Source organism: Mastomys coucha, unplaced genomic scaffold, assembly GCF_008632895.1.
Source record: "Mastomys coucha isolate ucsf_1 unplaced genomic scaffold, UCSF_Mcou_1 pScaffold22, whole genome shotgun sequence".
NCBI classification, from domain to species: Eukaryota; Metazoa; Chordata; class Mammalia; order Rodentia; family Muridae; genus Mastomys; species Mastomys coucha.
In genome coordinates, this window is record NW_022196905.1 from 213721960 (window position 1) to 213736097 (window position 14138).

General features: G+C 45.2%; 1 protein-coding gene across 2 annotated transcripts in view; it reads left to right on the forward strand.

Moving 5' to 3' along the window:
- Mcm5 (minichromosome maintenance complex component 5) overlaps nucleotides 1-10949 on the forward strand; it is a 19283-nt gene extending 8334 nt beyond the window's left edge. For both annotated transcript variants that reach the window (XM_031340346.1, XM_031340347.1), the window contains exons 8-17: nucleotides 989-1160; nucleotides 2495-2606; nucleotides 4094-4237; nucleotides 4531-4596; nucleotides 4855-5031; nucleotides 6574-6686; nucleotides 7226-7354; nucleotides 8232-8374; nucleotides 9623-9750; nucleotides 10468-10949. In XM_031340346.1, the coding sequence (XP_031196206.1) occupies nucleotides 989-1160; nucleotides 2495-2606; nucleotides 4094-4237; nucleotides 4531-4596; nucleotides 4855-5031; nucleotides 6574-6686; nucleotides 7226-7354; nucleotides 8232-8374; nucleotides 9623-9750; nucleotides 10468-10569 (1286 nt within the window). In that variant the 3' untranslated portion in view covers nucleotides 10570-10949. The remainder of the gene's footprint in view (nucleotides 1-988; nucleotides 1161-2494; nucleotides 2607-4093; nucleotides 4238-4530; nucleotides 4597-4854; nucleotides 5032-6573; nucleotides 6687-7225; nucleotides 7355-8231; nucleotides 8375-9622; nucleotides 9751-10467) is intronic.
- Nucleotides 10950-14138: the final 3189 nt, after the last annotated feature.

The following is a 14138-nucleotide window of genomic DNA, read 5'->3' on the forward strand; positions in this document are numbered from 1 at the left end:
AAAAAAAAAAAAAAAGAAAGAAAGAAAGAAAAGGAGCTAGAGCATTGTGGGAAGGCTTCATCTATCAGGAGCGTCAGCAATAGGTTTGAAGGATGGAGGTGTGAAGGAGGGTCTTTTCAAGTATAGAGGAGAGCTGGTGGGAACTCAAGGCTTACAGGGGTGGGGTGCAAGTGACAGGATCTCTAGTAGGAGTTGGGTTGAGTGGTAGGGGCCTCGTAAATAGCCTCAACTCTCAGATGGAGCAGAGATCTCATCCTTGCATCCAGGGGCAGTGGGAGCCACCTTGAGGATTGGTCTCTCTGCCTGTGGTCTAGAATGATGGAGTTCTGAGTACTTTGTCCGTATTCTATGTTGGTAGAAACTCCCTTGGTTAAAACTGGAAAAGCCACGTGTTCATCTAGCCGTATTCCAGACTTTAACTCTCCTTGACTTACCATATCACTTAATGTATTCCCCATCTTCTGAAACTGGCTCTTCCTTAGCCTTCCCTTCCCTTGCTTAGGAAACCCTCCAGATCCTACTCAGTCCCCCCACCCCCCTTTTTTTTAAATCCCTCAGGAAGCATGCTGTTTGGCTGCTCTACTTTCATGCCCGGGGCTGGCCACTTCTTCCCTGCCTGCTCTGAGTCCCACTCTTTCTCCTGGGTTGGTTTTTCAAGTCCCTCTGTCACTTACCCTCCTCCATTCCTCAGCAGCTCGAGTGAACCATGATGCTTCGATCAAGCAGTTGCATTGGCTCTCTATTCTGTCTGCACTATGAGACTTTCGAGTGGTCCCCAAGGGCTATGTGATCTGGCTTCATTGTTGGGTACCTTTCCCTCTCAGACCCTTGAGATTTGAAGACTGATATAGTCCTGTGTCCTAGTGCTGAGAGCTGTTGGTGTGTGTATGTTGACAGAGTCAGGGAGAGAGTTTCTGATCTAGGGCTAGGCCCAGCAGTAGGCTGGAGGAGATGCCCCTTGCTCATGTATGCACCTCTTCTGTCCTAGGCCGAAGTTTTGCTGGGTCTGTCAGCCCACAGGAAGAGGAGGAATTTCGTCGCCTGGCTGCCCTTCCCAACATATATGAACTTATCTCTAAGAGCATTTCCCCCTCCATCTTTGGGGGCATGGATATGAAGAAGGCCATTGCCTGCCTGCTTTTTGGGGGTTCCCGGAAGAGGTGAGGGGTCTGGGAGGAGGGTGCTGATGACAAGGCTGCTGCAGGAGGACATCTGTGTGATGAGGATCAGGTGTTCATGTCTCTCCCAGGTCTCTCAGCATGCTGGTCCTGGGGAACACAGTGGGAAACTATTGGCCTAGGCACTGTGGTCTAGTGTGAGAGATGCCACCTTGAACCAAAGTTTCTATGAATGAGACATGTGAAGTACCTGCCACTTAGGAAGTGTCATGTGTCCTTTTTCTTTTTCCTTTTCTTTCTTTCTTCCTTCCTTTTTCTTTTTTTTTTTCCATAAGATTTATTTATTTATTATATATAAGTACACTGTAGCTATCCTCAGACACACCAGAAGAGGGCATCAGATCTCATTACAGATGGTTGTGAGCCACCATGAGGTTGCTGGGATTTGAACTCAGGACCTCTGAAAGAACAGTCAGTGTTCTTAACCACTGAGCCATTTCTCCAGCCCTTTCTTTTTTTAAGATTTATTTACTTTATGTACGTGAGTACACTGTCACTTTCTTCTGACACACCAGAACTCTTCTGGTATCAGAATAATATTATGATTGGTTGTGAGCCACCATGAGTCTGAAGGGAATTGAACTCAGGACCTCTAGAAGAGCAGTCTTAACCACTGAACCATCTTTTTAGCCCACTTTTTTTCTTTTTTTCCCTTTCTTTTTAAATGGGTCTTATTATGTAATCAAGCTCTCCTTCAAACTCATGATCCTCCTGCTTCAGTCTCCCAGATTCTGAGATTATAGGTGTTGGTCACCATTCCGGTTTCCTGTGTCCTTTTGAAACAAATAATTGAGCTCAGACAGTAGCAGCAATGACAGTATATACTAGTGGCTACTGTTTAATATGCTTTTTTGTATGTTGAGAGCATTCTTGTAAGTGCCTAATCTGTCCTGAACTCAGCCTGTCCTCTCAGCAGTCTGGATGTTACTCTTGTATTCATTTCATAGATGAAGAAACTGAGGCACAGAGAACGAAAGGACTTGTTTCAGGTAACAGGTTGGGCTAGATTCTGTCCTGTGGCTACTCTGCAGTGTGCACAGCTCTCAGAGCCATTTCTGTTACTTCCCTACCTGAGAAATACCTTACCCTCCAATGTTAGGCTAGGGACCAGAGAACTGGGTATGAGCTTGTTTCTGGGCCAGATACTTGTCATTTCCGCCTGTTCTGAGACTCTTAGGGGAGGGTGACCAGCCCACATAAAGCCAGGAGTGCTGATGCTAGAATCTGGAAGTCTGAGGTGGGAAAATCATGAGTTAGTCAGAGGATAGCCCTCAGATAGATTCTTACTTTGTCTTCTACCTACCTGTCGTCTCTAGGCTCCCAGATGGACTCACTCGCCGAGGTGACATCAACTTGCTGATGTTGGGAGACCCTGGCACAGCCAAGTCTCAGCTTCTGAAGTTTGTGGAGAAGTGCTCTCCCATTGGGGTAAGTGTTTGGGAACAACTTGTTAGTGGCTTAGTGTCCCAGCAGGGAGGAAGGCTTCAGAGTAGAGTTGTCTAGTTCTTCGATGTGCATGGGATCTGATTCACCAGATCCTCTCCCGCGTTCATCTTGGCTGTGGTCAGGATGGCAGAGGGGGTTTGGGAAGGAACGTGAATGTGTATACGGTGGGTGGTAAGAGCATTGGCCTGAGTCAGGCATGGTTTGCTTCTCAGCCTGGCAGTAGCTGCATGTAGACTTGGAAGAGGTAGCCTAGGTTCCCTAAGCATCAGCTTACTCATTTGTAAGTAATGACACTGCTTATGATAATAGCTGGAATCAGGAAGGACCAGATGCTTGCTCAAGTGCCTGCCAAGTTTTTACTCATTTAACTGTCTTCTTGTGAAGTGCTAATGCTCATGTTATGTATTGGATATAGAGGTGGAGCAGTAAAGTGTCTTCCTCAAGATCCCACTGCTGGGGAACTTGAGAACAAGGTTCAAGCTTGTGTGTCTAATGACCCAGGTGCCCTGGGTCTGGGAGGATCAGGGAAAGGGTAGATGTGACAACTGACTAGTGGTCTGTGAAGTGGGGGAGTGGTGTTTTGGATGGAGAGGAGGTGTGCTAAGTTTAACCACATTGGCATTGTCTGATAGAAATAATAAGGCCTGAAAATGTAAATGTAAATCGTAAAGGAGCCACATTTATAAAGTAAGAATAGGTAGAATTAATTTGTATAATCTGTTTAGCCTGTAGTTCAATATAAGCATTTTTTTTTTCAGTGTAGATAAACCCCAAATCTTGTGCGTGTTAGGCAAATATTTTACCACTGAGGTGCATCCCAGGCCTATTACATGCAAGTATTAAATACTTGGCATTCATGTTAGCACAATGTGATCTGAATATGCCTCCCATGCACCTCAGGTAGGATTTATATTTCTTTTTTTTCTTTTTTCTTTTTTTTTTTTTTTTTTTTTTTTTTTTTTTTTTTTTTTTTTTTTTTTTTTTTTTTTTTTTTTTTTTTTTTTTTTTTTTTTTTTGTTTTTTTGAGACAGGGTTTCTCTGTATAGCCCTGGCTGTCCTAGAACTCACTCTGTAGACCAGGCTGGCCTCGAACTCAGAAATCCGCCTGCCTCTGCCTCCCAAGTGCTGAGATTAAAGGTGTATGCCACCGGACGGATTTACTATATTTCAAAGGGTCTGGTAGTATGTAGCATCCAGGTCTTCACAGGTGATAGATTCAGGGTAGAGACATTCTAAAAGTCAGGAGTCCCCAGTCCCGCGGCCAGCTTCAAACATGTCCTTTTCTGACATACTTAGGGATGTGCTGTAGCTCAGGTGAGCCTTCCAAAGAGGAAGGAAAGGCTGAGGCCTAGTTAGGCCTTGAGTTCTGTACTGACCGGCTTTGCAGTGTGATGTGGATAAGTCACAGCCCTCTGAGCTCTTGCCCTTTGGGGCTGGCACTAAGTACTGACACCTCCTGTCTCCCCCAGGTGTACACATCTGGGAAAGGCAGCAGTGCTGCTGGCTTGACTGCCTCAGTGATACGGGACCCCTCATCTCGAAACTTCATCATGGAAGGTGGAGCCATGGTTCTAGCCGATGGTGGGGTTGTCTGTATTGATGAGTTTGACAAGGTGAGTCCAAGACTTCTAGTTACAGGACTCGGGTGTGTGGCCTCTGGTGTGGTAGCAGATACCACTTCTGAGAGACTTGTATGTAGTTCTTGTCCCCATCACTCTGGGGGAGCTTGGGATAGGTGGCTTTGCCTCTCTAGGGTACTCTGGAAATTCGAGAAGTGAAAGCCCATGTGATTATTTGCTATTGGCTGGCCTGAAGTCTACTACAGAATGGTAGCAGTTCCTAGTTATTTTTCTGCCATTCTCCTCTGCTTGGGTGAGGATTCTGATAGACAGACTTTTCAATGCAGATGCGGGAAGATGACCGTGTAGCAATCCATGAGGCTATGGAGCAGCAGACCATCTCCATTGCTAAGGTGAGTGGCCACTACCCTTCAGCAATCCTTAGTTCTCCTAAGGCTGCTCTGATGGGTGTAGCCAAGTCCTCTTTGCCCTAGACTGCTAGTAGCAGCAGGCCTGGAACTGGGGGTGGGGGAGCAAGAGCACACACATGCAAGCATGTACACACATATATGCATGTATGTAATGTATGAGCTCATATGTTCATACATGATGGAGAGGCCTGTCCTAGGACTTTTGGTTATTTGGTCTGTTAACTCCCTTTTCTACTTCAGGCTGGGATCACTACCACCTTAAACTCTCGCTGCTCTGTTCTGGCTGCAGCCAACTCAGTGTTTGGCCGATGGGATGAGACAAAAGGGGAGGACAATATTGACTTCATGCCTACCATCTTGTCCCGATTTGACATGATCTTCATCGTCAAAGATGAGCACAATGAGGAGAGGGACATGGTATGTCTCGGGCTAGGCTGGTGACATGGTCAGGAAGGTGATTTAAAGAGATTTAGCCACAGAAATGCTAGTGGTTAGATAGTCTGTGAGGAAGCATATGAAATGACTTGTTAGTGGCTTGTGGAGTGTTGGAGAGGAACCTAGAGTCCTAAGACCTAGTCCTACGTATGCCCTGTGTGATTTTTTTTTTTTTTTAATCAAGAAGCTAAAAATCTGAGCTCTGCTCTCCACCCTTGTTAGTAAATTTCTGAAGAAAATAGCTTATGGAATTTGGTAAGGCCATAGGTATAGTGCCCATGAGGATCTAGGTTATTGGAGTAGCTGCCTGTTTCTGCTTCCCTTTTGGAGGCTTTATTCTTAGACAGTTGCTCCCTGTGATGGTAAGGCTTAAGGGGTGCAGACTTTCTGAACTCTGGCTAGCTACCTGGCTCAGACTCCTCTTCAAGATGGCTGATTCAGCCAGGCAATGGCTCCAATCCCTTTAATCCCAGCACTTGGGAGGCAGAGGCAGGCGAATTTCTGAGTTCGAGGCCAGCCTGGTCTACAGAGTGAGTTATAGGACAGCCAGGGCTACACAGAGAAACTCTGTCTTGAAAAGCCAAAAAAAGGAGCTGGAGAGATGGCTCAGCGGTTAGGAGCACTGACTGCTCTTCCAAAGGTCCTGAGTTCAATTCCCAGCAACCACATGGTGGCTTTACAACCATTTGTAGTGAGATCTGGTGCTCTCTTCAGGGGTGTCTGAAGATAGCTACAGTATTTAGATTAAATAAATAAATAAATCTTTTTAAAAAAAAAAAGATGGTGCCTCTCAGCTTCTCTGAATTGCTCTGCTTGGTCTCAAACTAACTTTGACAACATGTTTTAATTTTCTGGCTCCTTCTCATGTTTTTGTTTATTCTGTCTTCACCTCTGTCTAGCTTGTTCTTTTCCTAAAACCTGTCTCTGTACAATTGTCCCAGTAATACTGCCTTCTTTTCTTTGTACTGCCCCTTAAGTAGCTTCTTTTCTTCTCTTGTGAGGCTTGGGCATATCCTTTTCTATCAAATCTTTGTCTGATTCATCAGTTTGTCTGCTACTCAATTAGATATCACTTTCAAACATAACTTCTACAAGCTAGCTTTATCTTCATTGTTTGGGATTAAAGGGCTGAGCTGTACCAAGAAAAAAGTCTGAGGGTTCACAGTGTGATCATATATCTAGCAACATTAGCTATTGGTGTAACTGCCCTGAAAGGAAGAAGATGAAGTCTTTTCCAGTAGTTCTGGTAGAAGTGGCAGAATGGCTTGGATATTGTCCATTGCCCATGCTTAAGTAGATACTTGCCTTGATTAGGGCAGACAGGACAAAGGACTGGAACACAAGCGTTTGCCATATTATTTCACCTCATTGGCTTGGATATACCCAGTGTCCATGCTTAAGCAGATAGATAGTTGCCCCAGTAAGGGTGGACAGGCCAAAGGACTGGAGCAGAAGCACTTGCTGTATTATTTCATCTTGTCTGTTAAGCCTGTGAGCTGACCCAGTGTTCCCTGTGCTCCTTAGATGCTGGCCAAACATGTGATCACTCTGCATGTGAGTGCACTGACACAGACACAGGCTGTGGAGGGTGAGATTGACTTGGCCAAGATGAAGAAGTTCATTGCCTACTGCCGAGCGTGAGTGCTGGGAGATAATGTGGGCTTTTTGGATGGAGGGAGAGCTCAGTCCAAGGATTGCCTGGTAATCCTGTTCTGAACTTTGTTCTGTTCTTACCTGTCACTGTGACACTCTCCATGAGTTTAAGTTTTCTCATCCTCTTAAGTCAGGGAGGTGGAGAGGAGGAGCTGGAGACTGCTGGGAAGCCTGCTCCCTGGTGGGCCTCCTGCTCCTGTGGGGCCCTCAGTGACTGGTGGAGCAGTGCACACCCGGAGGCTAGACAGCATACTGCAGTGAGCTTCAAGAGCAGTTTTCTGCACATACCTTCAGACTCACTTCCCACTTTCTCAGAGAGGTGCCATGTAGATCTCTGACTGACACCTGCTGATAGCCACGTCAAGTTTTTCTTAAATCTCTTTCAAATGACTTGCCAGCTATATTATGAGCAGGAAGCTGTGTTTGCAACATTCATCTTTGCGAGTCAGTAGAGGCCTGGGAGCAGGATGGGGGCAACCTCATTCCTTTCTGGCCTTACTCTAGTTCACTCTGCAATCTGTAGGAGGTGTGGACCTCGGCTATCAGCAGAGGCAGCAGAGAAGCTGAAGAACCGCTACATCATCATGCGGAGTGGGGCTCGTCAGCATGAGAGGGACAGTGACCGTCGTTCCAGCATCCCCATCACTGTACGGTGAGCAAGTGGGCTCACCTCAGAGCAGGGCCAGTGGGCTACTGCTCAGGGTGGGTTGGGCAAGGGGGTCATCTGGGACCATGTGCTGTGGCTTCTTAATTATCTGTTTTGTTGTGTGTGTTTGAAGCTGGGGATGCCTGGGTAGGTCTCACTTCTGTATTTTGCTTCCCTCTTTGAGAGGCAGTCTAAGGGAAGGGGAGGACTCTGTCCTAGCCTCTGACTGGCTGTGTAACTACAGGGAAATTCTACAGATCTTCACTGGGTCTCAATTTTTCTTTATACTTCCCCCACTAGGGTTGTCATTTATAGACAATATAGTAAGAGCTGGGGCCTACCTGAGCTGAATTATTATTATCTCTAGCATTGATTGGTTACAAGTAGATCTGGTTGTATATAATGAAACCCAAAGAAAGTAGCTTAAGTTGGAAGTTTATTTTCATTATTAAACTTTGGGAAGTAGTAGTTCATGGTGGTTTTTTTGGAGCTGTGGTCCTGGGCTCCATTACATTCATCTTTGCCAACCTTTCAGTCCCATTTGGTTTTAGAAGTTATAGCCATCATTTCCACATTTTGAGCACCAAGAGAGACAGTGGGAGGGAGACATGCTTTTTTATGGACACTTCTGACATTTTCTTATGATGCATGGAATTAGAACTTATAGGCCACACCTAGACCAAAAAAAGGCAGGAAATATCTTTTAGCAGGCAGCATGTGCTGGAATAAAAATTGGGTTCCAGTACTAAGAATAAAGGGTAATAGATTATCAGGATGGCCAGCAAACTCCCTGTAGTCCTAACAACTTTGGCCATGGTCCTTCCTGGAGGATCAGAGGAGAGAATGTGGGCTGAGCCCTTTGAGTACTTTATTGCTCCAACAGGCAGCTGGAGGCTATTGTGCGCATTGCTGAGGCCCTCAGCAAGATGAAACTGCAACCCTTTGCCACTGAGGCCGATGTAGAGGAGGCATTGAGGCTGTTCCAGGTGTCCACACTGGATGCTGCTTTGTCTGGCAATTTGTCCGGTGAGTAAATGGTGGACTGTAGTGTTGGACTCTAGGATAGAGATTTAGTTAGCTGGTAGCCTGCAGGGTGCTGTCCGCATGTGCTTTTGATAAGAGCCTTTCTCCTGCTTCTCTCCTGGATGCTTTAGCTATTGTAGGAGGAAGAAGCTTCTCTGTAGACCTAGAGTCAGTTCATTAAATGTGATTGTAGGTCTGTCACTGGTAAAGAGTGTCTGTCAGACCTCCCTCCTGTTGAGCTCAGAACTATTGTAGAGTTTCCCAATTTGTGGTCTCTCTCTCTCTCTCTTTTTTTTCCCAGCCATGTCTGGCACACTAGGCTGTCAGTCCTTCCTGTCATGAGGATGAGATTGACAGAGCTTCTGTGGTATCATGGTCACCAGTCTTGGTGGAATACAGGCCTCTTGGCCCCTGAGCCTTAATGTTTGCTGCCTGCTTTCAGCCAGTCTTCTCAGATTGGAGATATGCCAGCATCTTCAGAGTTAAATCCACCCTAATCTGGCAGTAAATCTGGTTTACCATTTGCCAATCGCTATCTAGATGCCAGAGCTCTAAGCAAGCAGTTCCCAAGGTTCCTGTTCTACCCATTCCACAGGCATTCTAACCTTTCTTGGTGGGATAGATGAGGAGGTTGTTATAGGTAGTAAGTTAAGGGAATTAAGAGGGGCGGTGACAGCTGGGCCAGGTATGTTGGAGGAGTGGTTCTCTTATCTGGTAAGATTGTACACCTGCTTACCTAGGGCTTCTCATGGATGGCATCTCTCAGATTTGTAGTCTATAGAGGGCCCTGCCTTCTCTCCCTTCTTGCCCTCTTTAACTCAAAACTTATACTTCCACTGGGCATGGTGGTGCAGAAACAGGAGAATCTCTTGTTTCAAGCCAGTCAGGGCTATACAATGACACTGTTCCTCAAAAATAATGAAGTAATAAATCCAGCCAAATAAAAACTCTGCTCCCTTCAGAGCCTTTTCTGGGGCTCTTCCTGTTGCCTTGGTATGTGTAGTCCATAGGGTCTCATGTCTCGACACCTAGCTCTGTGCCTGTGCATGGCCTCTGTTACCTTTCCCTCTGCCTAGAGCACTCTTCCCCATACTTCCCTTGTGAGGCCTCCACTGTCACACGGGGTTCTGTCTTTAATTTTCCCTAGGGCTGGGTTCAGGCCACTCTAGTTAGAGGCTGTCATCTCTCTGGCCCTCCCAGTATGGATGAACTGGGGTTTCTAGCACCCAGTTTCCTATTGCACTCTCACAGGGGTGGAGGGCTTCACTACCCAGGAGGACCAGGAGATGCTGAGCCGCATTGAGAAGCAACTCAAGCGCCGTTTTGCCATCGGCTCCCAGGTGTCTGAACACAGCATTGTCCAGGACTTCACCAAACAGGTGAGCCTTCCTAACCCTGGGTCTGCAAGCCAGGCAGAGGATACAGAGGGTATCCTACTGGCTCTCTTAGTTTGGTTCCCACTCAGCCATCACCTAGTGTTCTGTGCTCAGCAGAGGGGTGCTGGGATGGGGTGTTTGAGTCACAGGGTAAGGAGGACCAGAACCAGAGGAGTTAGCCTTGCAGCCCACTGGGGAGAGGGCTACTGATTCCATGCATAGGAGATACTGTTTTGGGGTGCCAGGAGGACCCTGTGCCCTTTAAAGTCATGTGGATAGCCCTGGTTTCTGTTTTTCATTCCCTTTCCTATGTATCCTCTCAGTTTGCTCCTGGAAGTAAATTATACAGTAACAGGTACTCGCCCTCTATGGAAGAGACTACTATTGACTGAGGCTGGGGCTGGAGAAAGCTTGATTTCTAGGGTCATAGGGACTTAAGTCCTAGCTCACTTAATTGCTATATGACCCAAACAAGTGACAGTCTGTGCCTATTTCTTCCTCAGTAAAATTAAGATTATTCCTAATACTAGGTGCATAAAGTCGATACAGGACTGTACTTGCCTAGTACACAGGAGGCATCTCGTATGAGCCTTTCTGAGGTCAAGGGAGAATGGGTGGATATTTTTTGTTTGTTTAAAATTGTCTATGATCCGAGGATTCATCAGCTCCCTTGGGTCATAATGATATACCTGTACATCTGTCTTGTGCTCCCTCCTACAGAAATATCCAGAGCATGCCATCCGAAAGGTGCTGCAGCTCATGCTCCGCAGGGGTGAGATCCAGCACCGCATGCAGCGCAAGGTGCTCTATCGCCTCAAGTGAGCCCCTGCCCATCAACCCTCAAACTTGGAACGCTGCCACCACACCATCTCACAGTCAATGCTCTTGCACTGCTCCAAACCTCCTTTTGCCCTGCCTCTCTGCCTCAGCACAACTGCTGCCTCTGGAAATGTGCTTTGGTCTGTTGACCTCATATACGGTGTTTGGGTCTCTGAGGACTCTGCTCTGGGTGTATATAGCCCCTATCATGCCTCCTCAATAAGATGAATCTGGAGCAGGAACAGGACCTGGATGTAGATGGGTCTGTATATTGTCTCCAGGGCCACTGACTGCCAAGCTTCTTTGTGTGTGTATAGGTAATAAAGAGAGCAAGTCCCTGGCTGCTAAGGAGCCAGTATGACAGCAGTACTGTGTGAATACAAGGTTGACTCAGCTTTCTTCAGCAGCTGAACTGGATCTTTGAGCTATCTGCCTCGGTTTCCTAATCTGCAAACAAATTTGACGAATGAGTGAATGAGTGGCTATTAGTGAAAACCCAAGCAGACTCTGATGTAGAAAGTCTCCAGGGCTTTATTTACAGCAAGTGAGCCTCAGTGGCTTGTGTTTCACTGGGAGAGGAACGAGACTTCAGGGTTTATCAGTGACAGAGCTATGAGGACTTGACCAGGCTTCAGCACAGTAGGAGGTACTAGTGACAACATTGTTAAAGGAAGACACCCCAACACTGTATTACCAAAATGCCAAAAATTATGCTTTTAGAAATCTAGAATTTACAAAATTAAGGAAAAGTCGGTGAAATAAAGTATTTGTCATTTAAAGTACATTTATAAATGGGAAGCATCAAATTAACTGAGCATACTAGTGCTGAAAACACTAAAGTTGGCAGGCAGTGGTGGCGCAGGCCTTTAATCCCAGCACTTGGGAGGCAGAGGCAGGTGGATTTCTGAGTCCGAGACCAGCTTGGTCTACAGAGTGAGTTCCAGGACAGCCAGGGCTATACAGAGAAACTCTGTTACAAAACCAAAACAAACAAAAAAACTCCAACCACTGAGTCACTGATAGTAAAGCAGCTGTAGGAGGAAGGCTTCAAGAGAACAGGAAGTACGTACGTACATACATACATACATACACACACACACACACACACACACACACACACACACACACACACACACACACACACACACACACGTCCCTTTATCATAGTTGAAATCACAGTTGTTTGAGGTGTTTGCTTCTCACTCCCTCCTGGAAAAAGTGCTTGTTCCTGATGAATGGCCATAGCCATTTCTTTTTGATTGCAAACTTGGGATGGAGTGTGCTTGTCTGGAAGGCAGGTTTGGTAAGAACATTTAATCCCACTTGAGGCCTTGAGGAGGGTGCATGGACATGCCGGCCTGCAAGAGTAATTAGTTGAGTGGAAGATACCCGTATGATACCTATTTCTTGGTAGACTATGGCTGCCAGGCACAGTGCTAAGGGAAATAACAAGCTTGGCTTGCAGGGAAGTGGGCAGTGCTTGGTGCAGCAGCAGGAGGAGAAATGCTCAGGAAAATATCCAGGAATTGAGAATTGGTTGGTTTCTGAATCTGAACTGGATCCTAACCTTTAATTGTACAAGACACTGGCCTGAGCTGCTGTGGCTAAGTTACTGTAGCCCTGCAAGTGTGACCAAGCTAGTCTTAGGACATACACCTTTCCCTCCTCTTTCCTCCCCTTCTCATGTTCCATGAGTGTCTAAGGAGGATTTGAAGCTGTGCTCTGAGGACGCAGCCTGCGATTTGCTGTGTTAAAAGGCTTCCCTTGCTTCCCGACAGTTTGACTTTCACTTTTCTTTTTTTTTTTTTTGCCTTGGCATGCTTGGGCCTCATGGTGACTCCTGGTCCCTTGCCTTGTATAGACATTTCACATCCCTTGGTTGGTCTTAAATATTAATTGTCCTTAGTCATGTATTTGTGTCGTGCAGTGACAGGATTGGCATGGGCACAAATGGGCTGTGATGGCCTGTTAACTCCTGAGCTCTGCTGCATCTACCATCACATATTGTCTGACCCAGACTGTATGTGGGAAAGGCTTCTACTGTAAGGTATACCTTGTGGATTTCTGGCAAAATTCTAAGCAACTGTTAATGACAAGCTGTTGGGAATCACAGACACTGGTTACTGTAGCCACCATAGAAGTCTTATGTATAGTGAAGATTACAGGCCAGACATGGAAGTTAACATCCCTGTGTTGCCCTCAGTTTCAAAGTGGTTAAGGCTACAAGTTGGGATACAGGAGGTTGGTCCTGTTTTAAAATCAATCTGCATAAGAATGTTAGTGAAAATACTACTTTAGAGGAGCATTTACAAATACCAGAAGAAGACCGATTCTCTTATTTTTTTTAAAAACTTTTATTGCATTATGATGAGAAGTTACATGATTTCAATTTATCTGAATTTGTTAACATTTAAAAACATTTTAAGTAAATAGAATAAAATCATATTCTTGTTTTCCATTTGTACCCCAACTCCTCCCAGAGACCCCCCTTCAATACCTGTCGGATCCAGCCGACAAGGGTGAGGCTGAAGTAGAGAGGGCGACTGAATGAGAACGAGAGGACCACCGCTCTGCTGGCAATGGCAATAAACTTTAATGTGAGAAATCTTTTATAGTAAAACACAGTAAGACTAAAAATAGAATTTAACAACAATCATGTAGCACAATCTCTTAGCACTTTCTCATGGCAAAGCATGTCCACTTCTTCATTATCTTACAGTAAATATTTTTCCCCATGCCCACGTGCATGAGGTCTGTTTCTTTGATCCTTTCATGCACAGCTCTCAGTAGCCTTGAATTACTTCCAAAACATCTTGGGTTCAAGGAGCAGTTATGTCCTCAGCTGCAGGGAGATTATGTGAAGGTGCCCCTTCCCTGCCTTTCAGCTGGGGGGCGGGGGGGCTACCCCTAAATCTTCCTCTATGCCAAAGAACATTTCCACCATTCAGCAGAGGGGCCACCTCTAAATCTTCCCCTATGCTAAAGAACATTTCCACCACAAATACCTACAATATCTTTTTTGTCATATTTCTTAAAATTTATAAAATATAACAATAAAAATAAGTGTTATAATAGTTTGATATAAAACAAAAATCAATCAGTCTTATGTAGATGCTCATCTACAGCAATAGTGAAAATACATTTTTCTCAATATAAATTTTAAATAACTCCAAACATTAACTGTATACTTAAAAATAATACATCACTACTAGTATTTTCTTAAATGAACGTGAATAAAGTCTTTGTTTGTTTTGTATTTAGTAGAGTTTAAAATCTTGGCTCTTACTGTGGTACAAGCCCAAAATAAGAACAATTTTAGACATTGGATTTCATTGTAATAAGGTATTTCAATGACCCTCACATCACCAAAGGATTTTACCTCCATCGTAGCTAAGCTGAGAGTTCATAGTTCTGCTGCACCAGGAAATGAATTGTAGGCTTGATTTTTGGATACAGACTTCCTGCTATGGTCAAATTCCTCCTGTCACATAATCATCAAAACAGCAAATACACTAAACAAAGAAAGAATTTTAAAAGCAGTAAGGGGAAAAAAAAAAAGGCAAGTAACATAT